The 27317-nt window shown below is 34.0% G+C and overlaps 3 protein-coding genes across 3 annotated transcripts in view; 2 read left to right on the forward strand and 1 right to left on the reverse strand.

The window, feature by feature from the left end:
- The first annotated feature begins 3831 nt into the window (after window positions 1-3831).
- Window positions 3832-6655, forward strand: LOC106137990 (trypsin-like). The gene is made up of 5 exons (XM_013338955.2): window positions 3832-3938; window positions 5005-5287; window positions 5751-5839; window positions 6035-6098; window positions 6479-6655. The coding sequence occupies exons 1-5, from the start codon at window positions 3847-3849 to the stop codon at window positions 6653-6655; spliced, it is 705 nt and encodes a 234-aa protein (XP_013194409.2). The 5' UTR covers window positions 3832-3846.
- Window positions 6656-6803: 148 nt separating this feature from the next.
- LOC106138015 (V-type proton ATPase subunit G) lies at window positions 6804-10003 on the reverse strand. The gene is made up of 4 exons (XM_013338985.2): window positions 9833-10003; window positions 8710-8810; window positions 7936-8034; window positions 6804-7492 (listed from the first exon to the last, which is right to left on the reverse strand). Exons 1-4 carry the CDS (start codon window positions 9912-9914, stop codon window positions 7421-7423), a joined length of 354 nt encoding a protein of 117 aa, XP_013194439.1. The 5' UTR covers window positions 9915-10003; the 3' UTR covers window positions 6804-7420.
- Window positions 10004-12387: 2384 nt separating this feature from the next.
- Window positions 12388-27317, forward strand: part of LOC106138011 (E3 ubiquitin-protein ligase MYLIP) — a 28554-nt gene continuing 13624 nt past the window's right edge. The window contains exon 1 of the mRNA XM_013338982.2: window positions 12388-12698. Within this exon, the coding sequence (XP_013194436.1) occupies window positions 12615-12698 (84 nt within the window). The 5' untranslated portion in view covers window positions 12388-12614. The remainder of the gene's footprint in view (window positions 12699-27317) is intronic.

Raw genomic sequence — 27317 nt, forward strand, 5'->3', positions numbered from 1 at the left:
CAAAACCTGCACATTTATTATCCACGCCTGTCCCTATATTAAGTTTCAGTATAAACTCTAAACTTCTATTTGACTCGGATAGTGAAGAGAAAACATCAAGAAATAAAGGAAAAAATAAAAAAGCCTTACGGAGCTCTCATGATGATTCTAATAAATTCCAACTTGTCATTGAAGGACCAGAAGCTGTAACGAGAGCAGTAAAACCCGTTGTTCCAAGACCTACATATCTACCACTTGATGGAAGAGATTTGCTTTTTGTTGATGCATTTTACAATGAATTGTCTAATTTAAATAGTGAAGAGATTGATACGTTTGTAAAACAAGCATTACAAGTAACCAAAGTACCTGTGAAAAGGACTCAAAAGAGAAAAAGTTCGACCACTCAAAGAACTTTCTGGAACGAAGTATTCCAGTATTTATTAGAAACATATAGGAGATCTAAAAACCAAAAATAACCCATAATCTATAAAATCGAGTGATTTTGTTGATGTAACGAATAGCTAGATAATTATCATCTCATAAATTGAATGATTTAATAAAATTACTTGATTAAATACAATTAAATGATTTAATTAACCCTTACGGCTATCTATATAGTAAAATGTAATAGTGCCGTGTGGTTCCCGGCACTATTACAAAAAAGAATAGGACCACTCCATCTCTTTCCCATGGATGTCGTAAAAGGCGACTAAGGGATAGGCTTATAAACTTAGGATTCCTCTTTTAGGCGATGGGCTAGCAACCTGTCACTATTTGAATCTCGGTTCTATCATTAAGCCAAATAGCTGAACGTGGCCATTCAGTCTTTTCAAGACTGTTGGCTCTGTCTACCCCGCAAGGGATATAGACGTGACCATATGTATGTATGTATGTATGTATATAGTAAAATTAGCATTTGCTCGGGGCTTCGTTACCGTGCAAAATTCCAGAAAAAAACTAGCTCACAACATTCCCGAAGATCTATTCTGTATACCAAATTTTGTGAACATCAATCCAGTAGTTTAAAGTTTATTCGTTACAAACATCTCTTTTCTCTTTATTAATAGTGTGGATGTGTAAAACTCTTACTACTAAATGAAATACGAGATTCCTTATAAATTCTTTTCATATCTTTATGAAAGTGAGTTTGTTAGTCTTTTTACGTCAAAACCACTGAACCGATAAACAAGATATTTTGGAATCCCTAATGTCGAGTAAGGACAAGCGCGCGCGCACTTCTCCCGGGCTGAGAAGAGGGCGTAGGGGAGACCACAGCGGCATGACGTCATCGTGTTGTTGCTACCAATATGGGTAAGGTTTCTTACGGCAGATTGCGGAGGTCAGACGAGAGTCGCATCGCGTAAAATCCTGACTTAAATCCAGAATCATGGCCAAAACGTCTACCCCTGGTTCAATGTTCGTCTGATAGCAAAGAAATTACAAAGTGTATGCCACCTGCTTCTCTGCCCGTGCAGACTGTAAAAGTCAATCAAGGAAAAAGTTAATAAACTTGAGATTCTTGTTTTAGGTGAAGTGCTAGCAACCTGTCACTATTTGAATTGAATTTTATTTTCATTGTTAAGTTGTACACTAATCGTGGTCTATCAGCCTTTTTGGGACTGTTGGCTCTGACAAGACCGTGGGGAATGTATTAATTTAGACTTTATTGCACCTAAAACAATGTACAATAAGTGAACTTAATGCTATAAGGCATTTTAACAATTCTACCAGTATTACGTGTGTATTTTTCAAGATCTTAGCGCAAATATTCTCTACATTTTGATTTTGATAATAGTGGGTTCAATTCAACATAGAAAATCAATAAAATACAGCCGATTGCCACAGTACGAGTATAAGTGAAGCTCGTAAAACGTGCAATATAATATAACAAATTAATTCAATTCAAAAAAAACAAACCGTAAAGTAACGAAACGATCAGAGTATCCAAAATGGCGACGGAAAACAAGATGGCGGTGTTGTGTGCGTTATTTTGTGGATTTGGACTTGTGAGCAGCCACGTCTCGTCTTCAGCGTCTTCGGAAGATGATGGGTCTAGTAAGTACTTATTAAAACTTTGACTGAAATACCATCGTTGCATTTTGCAATTATGGTGGTTGGTTGACGGCCTCTGTGACGCTGTAGGTCCCGAGTTTAAATCCTGGCCAGGGTATGATGATTTATGTACTTTTTCTGTTTTGGATGTTCATATCTATCTACTAACGTGTATAAAAAATATAGGGTGACGGGGCTAGCGACCCATCACTATAATGAATCTCAAAACTACGATTTAGCCAAAATCTTCCCATGGTCTACCGCGTTCAGGGATAAAGAAGTAATTATTATGACGTCATCATCATATCACTCATAGGAACATCCAAAGCTGAACAAAAGCCTCCACCAATGATTTCCACCTCGCTGTGTTAGAGGCGGCCTGCATCCAATATTTCACCACGGACTTCACCAGATAATGGGTCCAACTCGCGAGAGGCCACCCTACGCTGCGCTTTCTAATAAATAAATAAATATAAATATATACGGGACAAATTACACTGATTGAGTTAGCCTCGAAGTAAGTTCGAGACTTGTGTTACGAGATACTAACTCAACGATACTATATTTTATAATAAATACTTATATAGATAAACATCCAAGACCCAGGCCAATCAGGAAAAGTTTGTTTCTCATCATGCCCTGGCCAGGATTCGAACCCGGGACCTCCGGTGTCACAGACAAGCGTACTACCGCTGCGCCACAGAGGCCGTCAAAATACCTGGTCTCCACTCGAAAACTATGACCCCATCGACCATCAGCATCAGTTAGGTCAACAACAGACCTGCCCATTGCCATATAAGTTCGCTAACTCGAGCTCCAATGTCGGACTGTTATCTACGAATCTCGTCACTCCTGGTTCATTTCACGATATGCAAAGTTCAGCCAAATATATCAGTTTGATTAAACTTTAAACCATCAACAGACGAGCGAGAGCTTGCCGAAAGACGCGCATTGGCACTGAAGAACGAGTGGCAGTATGATGGGATCCCAATCGAGTTTCCCAGCAGACGAGATATCAACGAGAATATTGTCGATACCACGACTAAGGTATCGACTACTGCTGCTGGTATGTCGCCGTTTTTAGTAACGAATTTCTTCCTCATTATCGTACCGTGTGATCCCCAGTTTTTATAGGACCTCGCAAATCATTCACATGGATGTTGTAAAAGGCGACTAAGGGAAACGCTAAAAAAAATTCGTCTTATATAAAGAGAGTTGAAATGGGAACTGTGGAGTGAGAATGCGTTGACAAACTTTCACCTTCCTTCATCAAATTGGTCCTGATGAAAAGTCAAGTTGAAAGAGCCCTAAAACGAAGAGCTTGCATGAATAAATTGATAAATGTGGATGTATTATGTAGAGGTCGTGGCAAGTCGAAATATTTAGTCAGTTTTCCCCTTCGGGAAAGAAGAGAGGTTTGATTTACTTCTTTTAAGGTATATACTCAAGACCTACACACGCGAATTTAGCGCCACCTACAAAAGAACACAGGTTTTTCAGGTATTACAGGAATAAAAATCTCCAGACTTTTGATTAGATATACCTACGCAAAATTTCAAGAAAATTGTATAACAACAACAAGAAACAAACAAATAAACTTAGTTTCGCATTTATAATTAAATTAGTTGTTCTGAGATAAAAAACATCAATATGTACCTAAACTTAGTAAAGAGTATAACATCAACTTCGTAGTTAGGTACTCTTCAAAAATCGTTTCCAGAGGTAGAAATCAAAAGGCCGAACCCCCCAAACAGTCACCGCTACCGTCGTATCTACAACCCGGACGAGCTCGCTTTCGCCGAAGACCACCAGTTCATGGCGGCTCTGCTGGTGAACAAGCAGCTGTGGTGCGGAGCTGTCATCATTGACTCCGACAGGGTCCTGACTGCGGCACATTGCTTGCAATTGTAAGTTGTCTTAGCCGGTTGGTGAAAGGGTTTAGTTTAGTCATTTCGTGGTACTGAACTTCAAGTTACATACATGCTTATCAGTCACGTTTATAGCCCTTGCGGGGTAGACAGAGCGAACAGTCTTGATAAGATTGAAGGCCTCGTTCAGGTGTTTGGCTAAAAATGATGGATTTTTGTAAGTTATCTTAGCCGGTTGGTAAAAGGGTTTAGGAGAAATAAGAAGTCACTTCGTGGCACTGAACTTCAAGTTACATACATGCTTATCAGTCACGTTTATAGCCCTTGCGGGGTAGACAGAGCGAACAGTCTTGATAAGACTGAATTCCACGTGTTTGGCTAAAAATGATGGATTTTTGTAAGTTATCTTAGCCGGTTGGTAAAAGGGTTTAGGAGAAATGAGAAGTCACTTTGTGGTACTGAACTTCAAGTTACATACATGCTTATTAGTCACGTTTATAGCCCTTGCGGGGTAGACAGAGCGAACAGTCTTGATAAGACTGAAGGCTATGTTCAGGTGTTTGGCTAAAAATGATGGATTTTTGATTCAAATAGTGACTGGTTGCTAGCCCATCTAGCTTACAAGAGGAATTCCAAGTTTATAAGCCTATCCCTTAGTCGCCTTTTAAAACATCCATAGAAAAAATATGAAGTGGTACTATTCTAAAGTGGCGGAAACCACACGCCATGCCGTTCCTTAAGTTCATTTCATTTAATGATGAATTTTTTTTTTTGTTTTTAACATCATCTTGAAATTTTATTAAATATTATAATTAAATCAAATTAAAACTAAAGCTAAAACTACTTATTTCCCACGGATGTCGTAAAAGGCGACTAAATATACTTGGGCTTCTTCTTGTAAGCGATGGGCTGAAACCTGTCACCATTTGAATCTCAATTCCATCATAAAGCTGTGGCCTTTTAGTTTTTTCAATACTGTCTACCCCGCAAGAGATATAGACGTGGTATACCTATGTATGTAGGTACCTATCTTTTTTCCTCCGAAGAAGTGAGACGCCACAGGTACTAACGCCATGAGTATGACCATTGAACACATTCCTTTCAGACAATACAACAATCGTTTCTTCAGAGAATACGTGAGAATGCTGACAGTACGCGTGGGTTCAGACAACGCTACCGCCGGAGGGGAGTTATACAGAGTTACCGAAATAATTTTTCACCCGAACTACAAACCTCAAACCTTGGAGTTCAACTTGGCTGTGCTGAAACTGCATAAGAACATGAGTTTTGACAGGAGCGAGCCGAGACTCGAAAAGGTCCGGTACTCCAGAGATAAAGTGGTGCCGGCCAATAAAGAGATCTTGTTTCTTGGGTGGGGGTCGGTTGTGGTGAGTCAATTTTAAAATTAATACATAAATAAACATATGACATCTTTATACCTTACGGAGTAGACAGGGCCAACAGTCTCGCAAAGACTGAAAGGCCGCATTCAAATCCAAATACATAATGATAGGTTGCTAGCCCATCGCCCAAATAAGAGTCTCAAGTTTATTAGCCTATCCCTTAGTCGCCTTTTACGACATCCGTAGTATAGAGATGGAGTGGTACTATTTTAAAGTGCAGGGAGCCATACGGTTACAAAAAAAGTAGTCGTATAATCGGAAATATGCCATTATGTAAATATCAATTCCATCGATAAGTTCTTTTCAGTCTTTTAAGGCTGTTGGCTCTGTCTTTCCCATAAAATGAAGATGTGAATGTAGGCATCTAGTTTGTCTAGTGACGAAAAAAACAATATGTAAAAGCCCATCAAGGGAATTCCCTTGTTTGAATTTTGGAATCCTGTTTCAGGGTATTGGTGGAGAAGGTGGCGCCGTATTGTTGCAAAAAGTCACATTGCCAGTGTACAATTTGGCAGATTGCCAAGAAATATATGGAAGGTAAACATAAACCTGGTTATAATTATATGTACTAGCTTTTACCCGCAGTTTCGCGCGTGCGAATTTAGCGCTACCTACAAAATGCGACGAATTTAAAACAAAAACCGACGAAATTTGAACCACCTACGCAAAGCAACGATTTAAACGCCACCGACAAAAAGCAACCAATTTAGCGCGTGTATATTTTTCTTGCAGGGATTTGGTGACAAGGAGTAATTTCTGCGCCGGCTACATAACCGTTGCTAAGAATGTATGCAATGTAAGTTATTGTGCCAATTGTCTCCATACTTGACACACGGCTTAGCTGCACAATTATTTTAAGCTTTTTGCAAGTACGTAGGTATCTTTTTTTATGTAAATTCTCACGCTTTCCTCCTGGACCATCTGATGTACACAACTAGTTATGTTTTCCCAGAAGAGTGTCTGTATTAATAGAACAAAAACAATTTCTAAGTGAGATTTCTGACAGGAACAAATCCTATGCTAAGTTTCATTTCCCTTGAAGAGAACAAAAATTAATCAGGAGAAAAAATCTAAACATTTTTTTAATACTCGTAGACGTAGGTAGGTAGATTAGATCTTATTTCGTAGGTACTCATATTATTAAATAGATGGCGTTGTCAATTTTCCGTTTTCCAGCACGACGCAGGCGGGCCGGCCCTGCTAGACGGCATGCTAGTTGGAATCCTATCATTTTCGGCGCAGCGTTGTGACATCACGGACAAACCAGCCGTCTTCACCAATATCGGCACCGTCTCTGATTGGCTGGACTCTACGAAGACTCCGACCAATAAGAAAAAGATGAGGCAACATTGAGGTACATACTTTTTACCAGCACGTCAGCTCTAAGCGAAATATGGCTACAGGTAGTATCAACCAAAAACAAGTAGCAAAGAAAATTCACATCTAATTTTCTCTTATTTTTTTCAGCCCCTCTAGTCTTACTATCGGAATGAAACAATAATGAATTACATCAATAATATATTTTCTCTAATACTGTACACACCAGTTTCCATTTGAAAAGCGTAACAAGAAATAAAAACAATTAAAAATCTGCATTTGTTTTTGTTTAAACTTTAATTTCTATTCAACATACAACATTGAATAAAACACAATTTAACACCTAAGTAGTAATTATTTTTATTTTATGCGATTGCGGGCCGTCGTCCAAATGGAATGATATCGAGCTGATTTTTTACGGCAAACAACAATTGATTATATTTAAACAGGGAGTAACCAAGCGGACTTTTATATACAGCGTGGCAGCCATCGTTTTTCGCGCTTGTCAAAGTGACAGATGTTTTGGCGCGCTCCCGACGCCGAGCCAAGAAGTTTTAACCACTGAAGCGAATTCGCGCAGCGAACTTGAAACCGTTGCAGTATTTCCTTATCTATTAAGAATAAATTCAAAAATCGAAATTGGAATATTTGGAAAATCTTATAAGGAGAAGTGTTTTTGATCTACGTTTTTGATTGGTGGTTTGAACCTTCTTGGACGCGCTTAAATCTATGATTAAACATTATTACCATAACAATAAACTATATATTCGCTGGTAAGCGAGGAAATATGGTAATTAGCGATTAATCAAAGCGGTAATTGATGTGGAGCTCAGGTTTGATGTCGTAGACGAGGTGCAACATGTCTGTGATCACCTGTAAACAAAAGATAAATAATTACACTAAAAAATATTATCTAACGTTATTATAATTACGACAAAAACAAAGAACGACGAAATGTAGACAATGTTAATTCGTCCACGATTTAGATTAAAGAGATCTGTATTTGTAAATTGACGTCTGGTGAAAAATGCTGCAGTGCAGTTTGTTCCGCCGCTTCTTCTACACATGTGTGCTTTTTGACCAAGATCTTAGATTGGCTATGTCAGCTTTTCATACAAAGCAACACTGACCTCTGCAACCTTTGCAGGGGAACCTTACACAATTTGGTTCATAAATAATAAGTAATAAGTCTTAATGCAATAAAACCTTATCAATAAGGTTATACATACATTATAAAATCACGCCTCTTTCCCTTGACATCTTATAAGGTTATACCTTGGGTTATTATTAATTATTATTTTCATGGGAAAACTTACGGCATTTTTCTGTTTCTCCACCATTTTGTTCATCTCCTCGATCTTGACTTTAGTCTCAGCGTCGATCTTGGCGGCAACTCCTTCCCTGGTGCCCATGTGCTGTCAAAAAAGAACATACAAGTAAAAAATAAATTTGGGCACATACAAGCTATTGCAAGATGACATACAACATCTCATGTAACTACTATTTTATGGAAACATGTAACATGATTTGCCAAGATAAAATAAAGGTATGTTTCATGCATGTTAAATACTTTAATTATACATGGTTGCATCCTAACCTCTCTGGAGAGGAGCCAGGGGTATGCCTTTGACCATGAATCCCAAATTGGGTGAGGCAGGCTTTTACACGAAGCAACTCCTATCTGACCTCCCCAACCTTTGCAGGTAAGCCTACCCCTTTTGGATCCATCACAGTTACCTTAATGTGCAGGTTTCCTCACAATGATTTCCTCCCTCACCATAATAATATCTGTATTGTTAATTTAATAATAATTTTGGAAGACATATATTAATTATAAAGACATTCATCCATCATCCATTTCATTACTCAAATCAAGATGAACATTCTTAAAATGTTTTTTTAATAAAACCTTACTAAACTGAAGTACAGAGAGCCGCCTACGCTGGTACGGTCATGTCTTGCGAAAAAGAGCAGACTCCATAACACGTTTTGACAGAACAAAATCAACAGGAACTATCTGTTGTGTTGTTTTTGAGAAAATAACAATGTCCACCAAGGCAACTAATCTGCAGATAAAAAGATCTTCTCACCTTGGCCTCGAACTCTTTGAACTGCTTCTCGCGTTCCTGTCTGTACCTCTCCACCTCCTCCTGGGCCTCATCCTTGGCCTGCTTTAGGCGTTTCGCTTTTCCTGAAATAATTATACACAAATAAGTTAATTTACCAAGTTTTTAATGGAACTCTCTAGTATTTACTTTAGGATAAGACAACTCTTGTCCCTTTTCTATGGAGGCTGCAATAACAAGTTAATTCTTGAGTGCAGCTTTTACATATATATAGTCAGTAGTCACGTCTTTATCCCATGCAGGGTAAACAGAACCAACAGTTTTGAAAAGAAGGATAGGACACATTCTGCTGCTTGGCTTAATGATACCATGATCTGTTATAGGTTAGGTTCCCTACAATGGTTGCGGAGGTCCGATGGGAGTTGCTTCATGTAAAAACTTAATTTATCCAATCCAGGATTATTGATAAAAGGCACACACCAAGCTTCTCTCCATTAAGATAAAGATGTAACTGGAATTAACACCAGGAAAAAGAAGAAATGTGCTTATTCACAGAAAAAATTAGGGGACCTCAGCTACACTTTCAATCTATCTTCAACATTACTTCACTTTCTGTTATAGACATACAGTACTGATTATATTAAGCGCACAAATAAAGGAAATTAATTATAAGAAATACTACTGTATTGATAGCCAAAAGCTTTTTTTTTTAATTACATAAGAAAAACATGAGATTCGTCTATGTTCATTAATCCATACCAGAGTTCGTGAATTTCTAATATGATTCATATTAGATATTTTTTTAAGATAACTAAATTATGTCATCTAACAATCATAGGCATATGGTCTCGATCTATACTTGTAAATAATTATATTGTATGCGTATGAGCAAAAACTAAAGGAAGAATAACGAACGATGTGATACGGGAACTATCTTACATATAGCTATTTTCAGGGTCAAATCATGTGACATCAGCTATAATGTAAAATTTTAATTTTCCAATTGAATACACCAGTCTAAGATATTGAGAGACTCAATACCATTATTAAAGAACTTTTTATATTGAAAACAACAAGGATTATAAACTTAATACAAAAACAGAGAGGATGTGTAAGGGAGGTGCAGAAACGCAAAAAGAATACTCACGCTTTCTCGCCTCTGAAACTTTCTCAGCTGCCCGCTTTTCAGCAGCCAGCAATTGCTGGATTCCTTGTGTCTGGCTCGCCATTTCTTACACAAACAAAAACTATGTCGAGTTACAAACGAGACCAAGACACGAATCAATAAGCGCAGGACAAATTGTGAAGAAAGTCATATGATTGATGTAGTTCCGCAATGTTGTCACAATTGGCGCTGTCATCGACTCGTGCTCGGTAATGATTACGTATAATGAAACGTTCTTCGTCACATTTATTTTTACTATTAAACTTTAATAACGAATAATACACAATTAATAACCACTATTAACACTAATTGTGAAATAAAATTTGAAGAAATTATGTATTTATGCGATTTATTTTCGTTTATTTCTTACAAATACAACACAAACTTAAAAGCTTTCCATTCATTAAATTTTTCGTTGAAAGGATTACGTTTCAATTTTTTATTTTTTTCTTATGTTGGCATTACAGTTGCTAAAGACTGACAAAACTTTATGTGAATGTTAAACATTTAATAGTTTTTTCTCAGGTTATTACTTTTTGGACATAAACTTATAATTTTTAGATACAAACAAATTACAGATAAAGTAAAAAAAAAAACCGACTCTTTACACGTTCATTTTAAGTCTTGTCACTCTTAACTTATATGTCATTTACAGCCAAGAGATGGCGTTATAATTATTTATTGAATTTATCAAGACGGTTTTCTGCTTATTTCAAATCTATTTGGCATTTATTTAGTTTGTTTATTATCTTTTACAGAAAAGGGACAGATTTTTAAAAGTTATTCATGTTACTACCAGTGCATTTTCTTCTAAATAATTCAAAACTTAATCGGCTAAACTATGGATGCCTAAGATGCGCTATTGCAGACAGAAGATTTAATCCCTTTGCAAAAACGAGCGATGCTATTAGATAGTAAGTGCAGCGTGCCGCTAACTAACGCTAACTTCGTTCGACCTGGGTCTGACCAACTCGGACAGACTGGATTGAACATGTGTAACTAATCAGCTCAGTGCATCCGACCGACCGACGACTAGCGGTCGGTGGCACGCTGCACCTGTATAGCATTCATATATATGGACATCTGTATAGATTCAAATAGTGACAGGTTGCGAGCCCGTCGCCTTTAGCCTTTCCGTTAGTCGTCTTTCACGACATCCATTATGAGATGGGGTGGTTCTATTCTAAAGTGTCGGGAACCACACGGGCCAGTTTAATCAATGTAAATAAAGCGACTGAAATTATCCTATCCGTAGGTAAAATAGAAACTTTGAATGAGTCCGCAATTTAATTATGTTTTGAAAGCTACGATTTCATTCTGTGTGTAATTTTGTTAATTTCTGCTTTAACGATTAAATACCTAACCTATACCTTATTCGGTATGAAAGACAAAAATAGTTATTAAGACGTTTAAAGTGATAGTAAAACTTATGGTATGGCCACTAATTCAAAAAGAAAAGACAGCAACTCAGAATTTTACAATTTTGAATTCATCCCGATAAAAAAAAACTTTTTATTTTGTAGAATACGTTAAAAATTTAATTATTTCACAAGTATTCGCCCATTGGTTTGTTTATATGTATTTTCGAATAAAAAAAAAGTTTATTGGTTACTACTGGTAGTTAGGCAAGTACCTTATTACTTACTTTTCGATTTCTGAGCTAAATTTAATCTGAAGCGAAGCGTCTGACTTCCGCAACCTTTGCAGGATTACAGATAATGGATGATACATTAGCCACTCACATCCAGTTGCCCGAATGCGTATATTTTCCTCACTTTTCGAGAGATATGATTCCAAATTGTTCGCAGAGAATAATAATTAACGCCTGATATGTTAGGTTCCAGAACCGTTCAATCACTTGGATGTTGAAAGTAAATGGCTATGCACTCCAGCCTCGCCTGCTACAATTATAATAAGTACCTATTTCAATGTAGAACGTTAAAAAAAATTGTTTTGATATTGAATTGAAGACGGTATTTGAAATGATGAAGGAATTGTAATTTGACAAAATTTTAAATGCACATAGAATTTAAAAGAATTATAATTAATTATTTAATATATTTTATAATAGAATAACATTGTCATCTTAGTATGGATATACATCATCTTTAAAGTGCCTTTCTTTTCTATAAATAAGTTTACAATAAAATATCTTCTTTTTTGTAAACAAAATGCTTATTAACATAATCATTATTTAGAACTTTCGCGGGTGAGTAAAAGTAAATAATGCATTCAACAAACAAATAATACTCCAAGGGGTCCGCAGTTCAAATAAGTTCGTCTCTTTCTGTTCCTATAAAGTAAAACGGAACGAAACATAAACCCCACTCCTTTTTAGCTATGATTAAATATTCTCAATGCTGCTTTCGCTCTGATACGTATACATTGCCTTGTATGAATAAACTCAATAAAATCATTCTTCCTCTCAACGCGGCAATGAATGCTATGCGTATACAACATGTGGCATCGACAAGGGATCGTAATGTGATTCTATCGTCGAGGGCACGTCACTGTTTTCTTTATCATTTCGGAGGCAAACTTAACGTAGTATGGCCGTCGTCGGGAGGTATTCACAGTTTTACTTCCACAAAGAATACGCGATAAACATTGCACAGAGCGATATAAGAAGGACATTTTTTAATAAATACTTTACGCGAGTGAGATAAACAATAAAACATAGTGTTCGAACGAGTTGAAACAACGTGTAAATCCGCGACCTCCTTTATTCGCTATTTTTACAGTTTTCTCCTAAATATCATTCAAAATGTGGTTGATCAGTCAGGCGAATTCTGTGATTTTGCAAATCAAAGCGGATCCCAACTCCATTGGACAGGATTGCCTGGAAAAGGTAAATATCGTTACTTTTAATCTTTTTTTTTGTATTTATATTTCAGTGTTTTCTTTTTTTTTGTTAAATAGGTATCTTTTTCACCAGAAATATTCTCATAATTATTAATCTCATTACGTCTAATTCTTGTAAGTTTTCACAATAATCATAATCATATTGCAACTTATTGCAACTTGCATTGTTTCTTCAAAAAAATGTTTTTATTGTTTACATACTTTTTTATTACTTAATACAAAGAAAATGTTGTTCGTCATTATTCTTAATTGTATTTTTAGAGTATTAGTAATAATATTATCAGTTACAAAAGCATTGTTTGAGACACGTTCGCGCGACGTCACAGTGTTACCTTGCGGACTTTGGACCCGGCGAGCGGCATGGCAAGGCGTTTGTTCACGCTTTGTCGCCGTGATATTTTCATATTCGTAATATTCACATATTCGTCATTTCAATTTTTAAAGTCTTTATTATTCTTTACATAATTAATTTCATCTTAATTAACCTAAATTTTTAGATTTTTTAAATTATCTAAATTACAATTTTTTTTTTAAATTAAATATTGCAGTTAATTTTACGCATTGAAGTATAATATATCATTTAAATAGTTTAGTTAATCTACAAAAATGCTGAGATTAACTCCTGTACCTACATAAAACTGTATACCTAGAATACCTACCTAACGCGATGATTGGCTTCGCTCCAAGAAATCCAAGAGTTACGAATTCGGGACATATTAACATTTTAGGCCAAAAAAGATCTTTATTTAGATAAATATAGACCTACACATATTGGTATATAATAATTACCTTTATTATTATATTATAAAACTACTTTATATTTGTGAAATGCAACAGGAAAACTAACATTCATTGTTATTCAAATATGTATATACTTAGCTTGAATAGAGTAATTAATTACTTAGTTAAGTAGTTGTCTTGGTAAATAGTACTTACGTCTTTAATTAAACAGTTTAAAAGCTATGACACATCTTTGGAAATACAAACACCTATGTTTAAGCTACGCAGGTCTAACTTCATGAACAAAAAAATGTAATTTGAAGTTACTCTCTTTTACCTTTCGTCCTCATGAGATTTGTCATTTTGACAGGATAGTGTTGTTATATTTCATAAAATATTGGTTTACGTTACAGTTATCTCAAAATAACTTATTGCTGAATGATGACAAATAGAAATGCACAATTATATATTTTTTGTATTTGTTTTTGATATATAAATAGTAACTAAAATTTAAATAGGCAAACGTTCATCAGGGATATTTTACAATAATTTGCATTAAGAATTCTTAGTAACTATAGAGTTACCAAATTTCCTAATTACAACAGCTTTCATGATTACATTGTTGGATATGCTGTTTATAGATCTATGAATTTCTACTGACTAAAACATAACGATTCAAAATTTGTTTTATTTAATTTGTAAAATTTGTGCTAGAAATATAATTCATATGTATTTATATCTTGCGATACATATAATGACTGGTCCAAGTAATACTGCTCTAATCACAATACCCAACATTATAATAGGTGTGACTAGCACACAATGACAAGCCCTCACCTCGGCCCGTTTCCGAAGATTTTAACGATCATCAACGATTGTGCCGAGTCCAAAGTCCAACCGCTAGCTAACAGCTGTGGACTCTCTACCGCGGCGGTACCACGTGCACTCTGCGTGATATTGTAAGGCCCACATCACACTGCACCGCGGCATCGAGTTCAGTGCCCGGTGGTAAAAAGAAATTATATCGAGTCTTGCCTTTATGCGGTAAAAGAAATATAATTTAAGCAGCAAATATATTTTGAAGATACATGACATATCATATAACAAAAAGATAATATATAAGTCTGGGACAAAAAAGACAGCGTTAAGGCGACCATGAGTAGGAAGGGAGTGCTAGTTTGATGGCAATAGCAGAAGGAATTGCAATTAAAAAGTAGGAAAAGGTAAAGAAGCCTACATTTCTAGATACTATGTACATTTTCTTTAAATCGGTGGGGAAAAAACTGTTATAAAGAAGCGCCGGCCGGTGTAGAGAGTGCCTTAAACACAAAACAAACCATAACACTCTCACTTTGAGAGCTGCAGCTAAACAAAACTGTCCAAAATATCCGATCTAAAATGCGACCTTATTGCTTCTGAATAAGAAACACTTTGGCATGAGATTAGCTAATGATTTTTATGATCAAGGGAGTTAATTCTGAAAGTCATAAAATTAACTGTTATATGCATATACAGTAAATTAACTAAATCTGCCTGTAGTGTCGTACAAATAGTATTATGTTTAAGGTTAAATGAATCTAGATTAAAAAAAAAACGATAACCTTCAAGCTTGGCAAAGCAACGCCCTTGTTACTATCTAATATCTCAGTCTATGCAATAGGGTACCGGACAGTAATCGAAAAAAAATCTAAGTTGTGTTTTAAAATAAAGTTTGTTATACAAGAACATCACATAATAAAGATTTTTAAGAAATAACAATGATTTATAATTTTAAATCAATAAATAAAGTTGCAAAAATCCAATATTTTTTATCTGTGCAGCGTAAGAACCCAAACACCAATCACAGTGAGTGACGTCATACGTAATGAGTGATAAGTAAACACCACTGCTTTGTATGTTATTTCGAGTTATTCTACGATTTATTTGCATTTTTCTTAAAAATATTTAATTGTAATTAGTTACGAATTGAAGGACTTTACTCATAACAGAAATTGTCGCAAGTGCTTGAAGCCGCCTATCAAGCTTTTATCATGGAACAAGGTTACAAACCGACAATAGAAATCTCCCAAAAGATTGATATTTTCATGGTGGGCAGTTCCTTTGCCACTAATACCGACTTTTATTTGCTGAATTAAGCAATGTGGAAACATTTGTGTAAGTATTTCAACCTCTTTTTGTTTATCTTAACAACAGAAATGATTGAAGAAATTACAAACGAAAACATAACCTAAAACTAGTTTCATTGTTTACAAAGTTATTTTCACATATTTTTTTCTATGATTTTAAAGGTTAGATATTTATGGGTTTTGCATGTTTCTAGATCTGCGAGAAAATACTTAAATTATCCAAGCACTGATCACTTGTAATATGGCTTGTAGTTTGTTTTTCAAACATATGACGTCACGCGATCAGAATTGACGTAAAGTGCTGTTTTCGCGGCAATTTTAAATAAATTACGTTTTTCTCGTTTTTAAATACTCCAAAAGATTTATTTATTTAAAATAATATTTTTTATGGATATATAAATAAATAAAGATTATTTTTAAACACAATCTGAAAAGTTGTCCGGTACCCTATTAACAATTTATATAATACGCTAAAAATACACGTTCATACTTATTTAAAACATAACATCTAAAAATAAAAGAAAAATTACTTAGATACTATTTTATTGAATATCAATTTTAAAACTACTTACAAACAAATAAGTCTACTTGTATTGACTTGACCTATTGGTCTTTCTCTTTCCTACTTCCATTTCCTTGTTGCTTTACATATTTATGAGGAAGTAAAAATAACTAACATATCAGTTACCCACAATCATACAAAAGGAAATCATCAATTAAAAATAACATTACTATCAATATGAACAAGTATTTACGGGGCAGTCAAAGTCTGTACTTACAAGTGTCGAAGGCCAAGACAGATAGCTTAAATGATGGAACTGAGATTCGAATAGCGACAGGTTGCTAGCCCATCGCCTAAAAGAACAATCCCAAATATTATAAGCCTTTCCCTTGTCAAATCTTTCGTAGTACGAGTAGATGCTTTTACGATATCGGAAACTATAATTTCCAATATATGTAAATAGTTTTTATCTTTTCAGTTACTTAACCGGTAGATTAAGCTTAGTACGGCATGATAACTTATTAAAACAGTGTTTAGTAACCCGTTCCTACAAGGAATACATGAAACTAAATGAGTCTGCTTCGGACTGAGAATACAATCTACAGCCGTTTGCAATGCAATATACTGCACCTGCTTCGATAATGCAAATATTTACATAATCCTTAGATTCCAATGCAACAAACAAGATGCAGAATAATCCTGTGTAGTTTTTAAATTAAAGCACCTGTGATATCATCTAAAAGCAACGAACTATTAACGTTAACGAGTTTTAACTGCGTTGTCAATTAAAACGAAATTAAACGGTCATTAACTTGACCACGTCTCTAGTCCGAACTTCTTGAATAAGGAAATATAAGATTTTTACTTAATGCCGGTGCGTTTTTCATAAGATTGATCGTTCGTACTTTTACAACGAACATGACGGATGGTGATTGATGAAGAATAATGATGACGTAGCCATAAGAAATAAACACTGCTAATACTTTATGTAAACCTAGTAGTTTTACCTCAGACGATGCATTTTTCACGAAATCTCTAGTCATCATTATTGCGAAACGCGTCTTCTAGATTACGAAAACAAAATTAACGCTACCATAAAATCGTTGGAACCAATTTTGAAATGTTGAATCAAATTTTTTTGACCTCATAATTATATGGCTACACTAACATAGAAAACCAGTCTAAGTACACTAAAACATTTTGCTACAGTTGAACTTTCCAATTGGATGTGTGGACTTTGTACCGTGAGTGACGTCGGCCGGCCCCTGGTTGGGTAACGTCCATTGTTTGTCTCAATATCCTTCTAGCTTATGGTCGCCTGGTACTTTGGTTACTATTGCAATGTTGAAAACATTCTCTTTCATAAGTAAGTTGAACTACTTGTAGGTCTGCTCTTATTAAGAATTACACATGTAGCATAAGCTATGTCTTCTTTTCTTTCTCTTTCCATCTTTTTGGTTAACTTCAGAGTTAGAGAAAAAGAAGGAATATAATATGCCTTGTCAATGTTATGGAAAAAATGTTCCTCAAATCTGCTGTCTTGGTCCAAAATTATTTTGCACTTACTGGAGTAGTACTTAGTCAGATAATTCATCTTCCCACTAAGATCACTGCATAATTATACTAGCTGGTCGTTTAAAGGTACTTACACTTGACCTGACCTTACCCGATTTGATCATAACATTCCTCATTCCATTTTCCGTTCATATGTATACTTACTTTATATATTTTATTAATGGTACTTGTTTTTTCAAAGACTTGATTCTGTCTTAATTATGCAAGATCTGTTAAAGCTGCTTTCACTCTCACAAAACTTTCGCAAGCTTCCTTCTTGTTGAAGACATAAAAATCGAATCGGGCTTTGAAACGCCCATGACATTTTCAAAATCATTTCGCTTGTTGGATCTTTTTAGTGTTCCAATAGAAGCAACTTAAGTAATCCATTAAAAGTTAATGCCTACCAATGAAATAATAACTAGATACTGTTTACACATTGTTTCATCTGTTCGATACTGGCGTTTTTCTAATAGGCAGAACTAGAAGTATTCAATATCAAATTAGTATTTAATTATTCCCTGTAAGCGATAGTTATACCTGAACTAAATCAATAACTAGATGTTTCAACTTTACCTTAACGTGTCGTGTCTAGTACTAAGATCCTTGGCTTACATTAAGAGTAGACACAACATCTTTACGACCTCTCTGATGGCCAGAAATGTAAATAAGCTGATTTGAATTAAGAATGTTCGATGTTCTTAATTTCAATTAAAGTTACTGGCTTGAGGAAAGTTTTAATATTTAATGTCTATGGTAATAATAGTTAATATAGCAACTACCTATTTGTTTTCCTCACACATAGTTCAAAACACGATACAAATATTTAATCTATTCAAATAAGCCTTGATAAAAGTAAGTCAATCCCTAAAAATGTAATTATTTACTATATTATTATCAACGACAGTAATCACTGATTAAACCATAGGATTTATACCCGGATCTAACGTAAGACGTCACTAATCTAAATGATTATTTATCAGTAAAGTCCAAAGTCTTCTATAGTATGTGCGTTTATGAAGATTTGAAGATGTCTCACATTTGGTCTTTTCCTTTTTGTCAAACATAAAAAAATCTAAATAAGATAAAATAAATAAAGTTCTAATAAATAAAAATCTAAAGATCTCTCTTTATTTTGAAATATTAATTTATACTCTTCAGGGAAGTAAGGATGCAATTGGAATTGACTTCTTGGAGATAGTCAATCTATCATGAAATATTTGCAAACAGAAAAAGCGCTTCCTTGTGAGGCTCATTTCAAATTGAGCTGATCAGCGTGGCCAAACCGGTTCTTCTAGTATACTAGTTGGGTACAAACACCACGACGTCAAAGTATCCTACATACGCTATTATATCTCGGTAATAGATACCAAATTACTATGCACAGACAGACTTGCTGCTGACTTTACGCGCGGACTTTGAGCTACGAACATTACAACACAATTAAATTTCCTAGTCTCAATGCGAAATAAGGTTATTCTAGTTTTATTTGAACGGTTTAATTTTGGGCAAATAGCCAACGCAAAGAGTAATAAGGAATGTATGTTTATAGTCATCGTAAATTAAAATCGTAGCATGAGGAAAATTTGGGATTTGTACCTTAATTTAACTTCAAAATGTAGCGTGATCAATATTTGTTATAAAGAAATAGTGAACCAACGTTATCGTAAAACAAAATTCGATTATATATAATAATATGATATTCATATCGTTAATGATATAAATAAGTATCATTGTTCTTGACCGAAAATTTAGGACAAGGACTTACATGTAATAGCTAATACAAACAATCATTTTATTAAAATAACTTAAAACCTCGACACATAGAAGCCAACTAAGTTAGCCTATTATAGTCCCTGTGGATTTAATCCTATCAATTAATGCCTACATTTTCAATCCATGAAAAGTGACGTGAATCTAAATCAAGAAAGAAGTAAAACATAAAATGATTAGGATGTATTCGTAATCTGGGCCATTTAAGACGCTCTGAAAAGATACAATAAACATAGCTTGTAATAAATGTTTTATCGTCCATAATTTATTAGAAAAACATTAGAATTTTAATGATTATAAATTACGATACGATCTAAAATCAATATTAAACTATGACCACGTAGCTTATGATTACTAATGTAAATATCCTTGTTAAAAATATACTTGTGTTAGCTTCAAATTAAAGCTGTGACGACAAAACCAGATATGTAAATATTATTCAGTTTCACAAAATCCACATGCAGATAAGAACTTTAAATAGAGGCAAGACCATACATGTAGCAATGTAACTACTGATTATATACTTGCATTCTTAATCCTAGTTCTTAAAGCTAAATATTTCTCAATTTGTATTTGTAGTATCTAAAACAAAATTGTTAAGTTGAATTGAACTCTAAAGCTCTATAATAGTGACCAAAATACTATGAATTTGAGTAGCTGTCAAATTTGTTAAACATGATGTCATAATTACATTACCTACCTCAAACACCCAGGAAGTCCATAGTCCACTGAACTTGGGCAATTCCAGTACATTTCTAATGACCCATGACATCATCATGGCTTCAAATTATATTTTTCTGATCTTACTGGTGATACAAATGGCAGAATAATTGATTTTGGTAGTCATTTATAAACCTTTATGTATAATACACTGTATGCAGTACTGTAAGCAAATTTCATAAAACACATTTAGATCGGCGTTCTAAAGATAAGCCTGGAGGGAGTTTTGTAATACTCTTACAAAACTGATATACACAGATTGCGTGTAAAGGCCGTCGGAAACTTTTGAAGGCAAATAAAGTGAGGATTTTAATTGATTTGGCTAGACGGTATCGAAAAATGTAAAATTCTCAAGAACGGGATATTAAACTACTCGAAATCACAATAAAAATTTCATTTGTTACTCTTCTTTAAAAAACAAAGAAATATCTGCATTTCATAAAACCTTAACTTGACAATGTCTAAAATAATACATAAAAAATCTCACACGAATTCAAAAGATCACTTTAACATCAGCTGCGATCAATTATAAATTGATAATTCGTATTATCTTCAATGGAAACGGTGCGGGTAAATTGAAGTGGGCCGAACATTGTACCCTGCGCTCCACCTCAATGTTACACGCCGGTACGACGCTACTCCGATCACGTATACATTAAAATTCCAGTTCTCTTTACCCACACAACAATAAACACTCTTATTTTGCAAGAAATAAAGTTGAAACTCCTTAAAAATTCATTGTTCGAGAATATAACATAATGGTTTACCTAGTCACAAGTTACACGTGAATCCGAAAATAGTCTTCAGAATTTCTTAGAAAATTTTGAAGATTGTGGATTTTAGAAGTGGGACAAGACCACTGCTCGCTGGATTACTCATCAAATATTGACAGTACACGGATTCTTTCAACTCGTTTCGTCCACTGGACAGTAACTAACTAATGTCATCACCCTTTAATTTTGAATAATTAATAAACTTTGCTTTTGTGCTTCTATATTATATTATACTGATTAGACAAAAAAAAACTTTAACTTTAAACCTTTTACTTAGACTTATTTATTTAAATTTTATTAATTCTGTAATAAAACTTGCTTTAAATCAAAACTTCTGGAACGACTGAACTATTTGAAAAATTATTTTACCATTAGAAAGTATTATGCAAACCTAAGTCACGAGATGTTTCATGCTTTGGGAAAATTTTGGCACACGTCATCGTGCCAGCCTGTCTGAGTGCCAGCCTGTCTGACGCTTCACCACGAGAAAGATCATTTTTGACCGAAAATAGAAATCCATGTATAAAAAATAAATTCTACGTAAACATTGAACAAAAATCTTAAAGAACATAATATATCAAAGATATGAAAGTTATTATTCTGCCCTAGTTGTTTCTTCTTATTATTCTGCACACTGAATTTAAGGTTTTAACTACAGGATTTTTATACAATTTTACCAATAATATTTTTAAAGCATTGACTATTTGATAATTAAAAATTTAAATCATTGCACTTCATGCAAGATCGTCTTGTAAGGGTACTTGACCTGACCTTTCGTCAGGACGTCCTCGATTTGATCAAGTTACTTCATCTAGGTCCTTGTAACGTTTCGATTCATCTCTCCTTGTATATTTTCTTAGTCAAACTGCTTTCAGTCATCTAAAATTGTCCGTGTTTAACTCTGCTATTGTACGCTGGTCCTAAATGAGCATGCCATGGTCTCGTGATTGGAGAATGTCCAAGATTCAGAATGTCATCGTCCAGGCTCGGTGTTGCATTAGTCGGGATTTTAGAAATAAACGGGCGGCCCTAAGGCTTGCTTGAAGTGTTGGCATAATCTTAATTAAAATTAGCTTTATGGCTTAATGATGGAATTTAATAAATAATGAGAGGATGCTTACTCATCGCCTGCAAGAAGAATCCCAAATATATTGGCCATTCCCTTAGTCGCCTTTTACGACATCCATGGGACAGAGATAGAATTGTCAAATAATTTAAATCATTATTCTTTATCTGCAAATATTTTTTTCTTGATATCACTTGTGTAGCTACCACAATTTATAATGATATTTATAATATACCTACAACATATATTTATAAAATGATGTCATTTCTATAAGGATTGTCGAAACATTAAAAGTATTGTTGTTACAAAATATTTGCTCAAATTCTCAAAATAAGGAAAAACATCTGCTTTGCAAAAAAGAAAATTTAAAATTAAAATAGGCTTCGTTCTTTTTTCTTTATTTTACTTATGGCACAAAATTCCAATTATTATTTTCTACAAGTTATTACATTAGGATTTTATAAGTACTTGGAGCCAAGTTAAAAATCATTGGAATCTTGGCTGGCAACCAAAAGGTTCTTTTACGGTAAAATCTTAACTACTACTAACTATTGGTATAATCATTTTTATTTAATGAGTTGACATTAGTAGGTACTTTTTTAGTCGAAATAAAAACAAATGTGGTTAAAAGTATGTAAATAATAAATTATTTTTTTTTCTATTTAATATATCTTATAATATGTACTTCAGATTAGTTTCAATTAAAGGCTGAGATCGTATATTTTTACATGGCATGGCATTAATACATTACAATATAATTAAAAGTAAGTTAACGGTACTTAGGTAAGTAGGTACCTTTAAGTAAAACCAGAAAGTACATAATAATATATTTCAAACACGTACAAGGATAGTATTATGTTAATATTTTTGGCGGTATTAGAACAATAGATTTCCGTGCGTGGAATGAAAATAAATCGAAGATCAATGATAAGTCATTGCATTGTTGAAAACATCACTGCGGTGTATGATATTAAGATAAATATTTATCATAAGTTTTGTTTCCTATAGCATGTTACATTTATTGTCGTGTGGTTCCCTGTAGAGCCCTATGGTTCTCGGCAATATAAAAAAGAAGAGGACCTATAACAGATGGAGTATCTTTATCCAATGGATGTCGCAAAAGGCGACTGAGGGATAGGCTTATTAACTTGGGATTCTTCATTTAGCAACCTGTTACTGTTTTCCGTCTTTCAAGACTGCTGCCTCTGTCTACGCCAGATATAGATGTCAAGGGATATATTATAAAGACGTGATTATATGAATGAATGAATATAACATTGATTTATTTTGTATCAGGTAGGTACATAGGTACCTATATGATGTTATTAATTTTCTTATCTTACGTTGGTATTTATCTAATAGGAAGATTATTAAACTATTATCTTGGTATAATACTCAATAATCCAATCCTACGATATGCCATGAAAACAGGCTGAAAAACATATTTGTTCTGTTTTATTTTATCACGTTATCTAATTGTGAATGCAGGTCGTTGTTATATTTTCGCCCGATAACCTTCCAAATGTCGTTATCTTGGCATATTTATAAACTAATTAAATTTATTTATAAAAATATATTTCAGCTTTTTCTAGATACTACTCTGCTTCTAGGAAAGTTAATTTCTTTATTGGTATAACTTACTGATTTTGATCTTTCGCGTTGCATTAAACTATTTATTACTTATTCGAAGATCCGTATTTTATTTTTATTCATTTGCTGAATAATTTTTGTAGCCAAGTAATGTTATCGATTCTATGTACTTATAAAAATTTCGATTTAATATACGTATTTCTAAATAAACACAATATACCTAAAAGAATTTGTGAATTAAATTTCAAGATTCCAAGTAAAACAAAAGTGCACAACAATCAAAACAAGTCAAACATGTTCACACGCAGGCGGCCATTTGCAAAAATTTACAAAATGGCGTCGTAAAATGCGCAATATTTTTGGTAACTAGATACCTATTTGAAATTTTATGAAGGACGAATAGATATCGCTTTGTTTACACATGTTTTATACCATCAGCTATTTGATCAACTGATTTATTTATGGTTGACAAATAGCTCAAGATAATCTCATATTATTTATTTAATCCTTACCTACACAAAAATTACGATAGGTACCTAGGTTATTTTTACGGATTTTATACCTATTATAAATGTATAAGATTTCTTTACAAGAGTCAAGTGTATCTTACCAGAATGTATATTTGTTTTAAAAATACACATTTCATGTCTGTATGCAATCGTTAAAGTTATTTCTGCGCCGGATTGGCCTCAATCGATCCGATTGGACTGAAACGGTTCGTTTTCATATTTATATCCAGATTTCTTAAATTCATCTATGAACTTTAAAGGCGTAGATACAATCTGGTATGTTTAGCTGAAAAACTTGGTAAAGAGTGTACCCTAAACCGACAAGAGACAATAGATATAAAAGAAGTTTGCAAGGATTGTGAAAAGAAGTTCATGTCATGTTCATTAATTCATGTTTTTAATGTAGACAATGTGCATTCGTCCATGATTTAGATTTAAAAGATCTATATTTTTAAATTGACGTCCAATGAAAATGCTGCAGTGTAGTTTGTTCCGCCGCTTCTCCTACACATGCGCTTTGAAGGCGGTAGTAGTTATAATTAGATTTAAGTGATGTGACGACAATAAGTGATACATTGTATCCAATTTTGAAAACTATTCTATTCTGAAGCAGTCTTTGCATTCATTTCCGAAAGAGGCGTGAGTTATTTAATAACTTAAGTATGTTAATCCATATAAAGTTATTTAAATTATTCATTGTTTTGTACGATTTGACCGCTGCGTAGTTCCTGCTTTATACATAACAACTTCATATCAGGTAAATATTATTTACCTACCACCTACTTAAGAATAGTTAACTTATCAATAACAGAATATTTGCGCGTAATTTTTTTTGTGACTTTGTTCATGTTAATAATCTTTTTTTATTTTATGTGTATGTATATTAATTATTTAATATCCTAATAAATTTTTGTGACTTAAATTAATATTTAAGGAACAAGCAGACCGCCTTAGCCTTAAAATAAATTATTAACTAATAAGATTATTGTTATAAAAGATAATGTGGGGATGTTATGCTTATCTCAGGAACTACTGGTTCGAATTGAAAAATTCTTTTTGCGTCGAATATACCATTTATCGAGGAAGGCTTTAGGCTATATAACATCACGCTGCAACTATAAGGAGCAAATAAATTATGGAAAATGTAAAAAATACCCGGAAAATTATTCATCATTTAGGGCTTCAATGATGCCCAAAATAACTATTCCACGCGGACAAAGTCGCAGGCACAGCTAGCGTATAATTATAAGTAACTTGCAAATGCCAAGCCGCGGCCGAAGGCGATCATCACATTTATAATAAAAATGAACTTAATTACTGAAGTCTTAGAGTTTAATCTTCTAACAATGGAGAAGAAACCAACAAAATTTAGGTCCATTATCTATCTAGAATAGGTCGATGTCCTGTGGAAACTCTCTGTTATACATTATAATAGGTAATTAATATGTTAGACAATTAAATTTTCTATGCCGTTGATAAGAGAGACCTAATTGCGATGGAGCAAATAGCAAACACCTTATTATTTTGTTTACAGAAAATATTTATTACGTGCGACATAATTAAATTAGATACTGGATCTCCTGAAAAAAAAACGAAAAAAGTATATTTTTTTTAGAAGTAGCTTAAAAAAATAAAATTTATACAAAAAGCGATTTCTAAAAACGTACTACTTATTTCTCGATTATCATAAGTACCTACATACATTTTTTATATTTTTCTGTTGTTATATAAGGTATGGTAACCTTATCTTCGCCCACATGTTCTGCCACGAGACCTACTTATTACCGACTCAAATTTTCAATAAGTTTCGGTTACAATGTGATTAAGTACTAATGTTCTTACTTTTAAAGAGTTAAATGGTTATGTTACTCTTTAAGTACTTACCTACATACATATATACATAAGGTCACGTCTATATCCCTTGCGGGGTAGACAGAGCCAACAGTCCTGAAAAGACCGAATGGCCACGTTCAGCTATTTGGATTAATGATAGAATTGAGATTCAAATAGTGACAGGTTGCTAGCCCGTCGCCTAAAGAAGAATCCCAAGTTTGCAAGCCTATCCCTGTGTCGCCTTTTACGACATCCATGGGAAAGTTTATTTCATGTAACCTGTTGGTGTACCTAAATAAATAAATAAATAAAGAGATGGAGTGGTCCTATTCTTTTTTCATTGGTGCCGGGAACCACATGGAACTAAGTACTTACCTATTCGCTTAATTTATGTTATGTAGGTACTTACTTAAAAAGTATTAAAAACTGTTTGTTATTTTTAAGGTTAACAAGGTTAAAATCATAAACTGAAACTTTTATTGAGAATAAATTACTAACAAAGGTTACAATAAGCTGTTACGTAACGTAATTGTGTTTGTCATTCTTTGATGATTTCTGTATAAGTACATGAATATTTCAAATTTAATTTAATAGCAATATAGGTAGTTTAGATAAATAAAAATACGTATAAGCTAAAACTTATCTGCCACTCGCCACATAATTCTTAAATAATTCCCTTTTTAAGCCGTACTGTTGAACCTTAAGTTGACTTTAAGTGTATGTAATACATACAAACATACGGTCACGTTTACATGTCCCTTCACTTTTATTTTAGAGTGGTACTTTGTTATCTACATACGTAAGTAAATAATACCACTCTATAGTAAAAATAGAATTAGTCTAAAACGACAAGTTATAAAATAAAAAGGTAAATCCTACTAATATTATAAATGCGAAAGTCTGTGAGTATGTCAGGATGTCAGTATGGATGTTTGTTACTCTTTCACGCAAAAACTACTGAACCGATTACGATGAAATTTGGTATGTAGGTAGCTGAAGACCCAGAATAACATAAAGGCTACTTTTAGCCCGGAGTTCCCGCGGGATTGATATGGTTTCCATGCGGTCAAAGTCGCGGGCGGCCTCTAGTAGATACATATTTTGTATGAAATGTATAATTTGTCTTACCACTAGCTGCGTATGCGTTGCGTGTAGATTCACGCGGGAGATGCGTGATCTCAACGCCAGAGCGAGACGTACTCAGCCGTTAGAGGGGGATAGAGAGAAAACATCTGGCTGTTGGGACGCTTTCGTCTCTGATTTACGGTTTTGCAACGGATTTTTTTACTTTTGTTACATCTACTTTGTCGAGTTCAGTCCGGGAAGATGCAGAAACAAATGTTATTTTACAGGTATAGATGCAGTTTAATAATTTTAGCTAAGAACAGGATTTAAGTGCATAGAACTTATACATCCATTAAATAAATCACGTCTTTAAC

This window comes from Amyelois transitella, chromosome 24, assembly GCF_032362555.1.
Source record: "Amyelois transitella isolate CPQ chromosome 24, ilAmyTran1.1, whole genome shotgun sequence".
NCBI lineage: Eukaryota > Metazoa > Arthropoda > Insecta > Lepidoptera > Pyralidae > Amyelois > Amyelois transitella.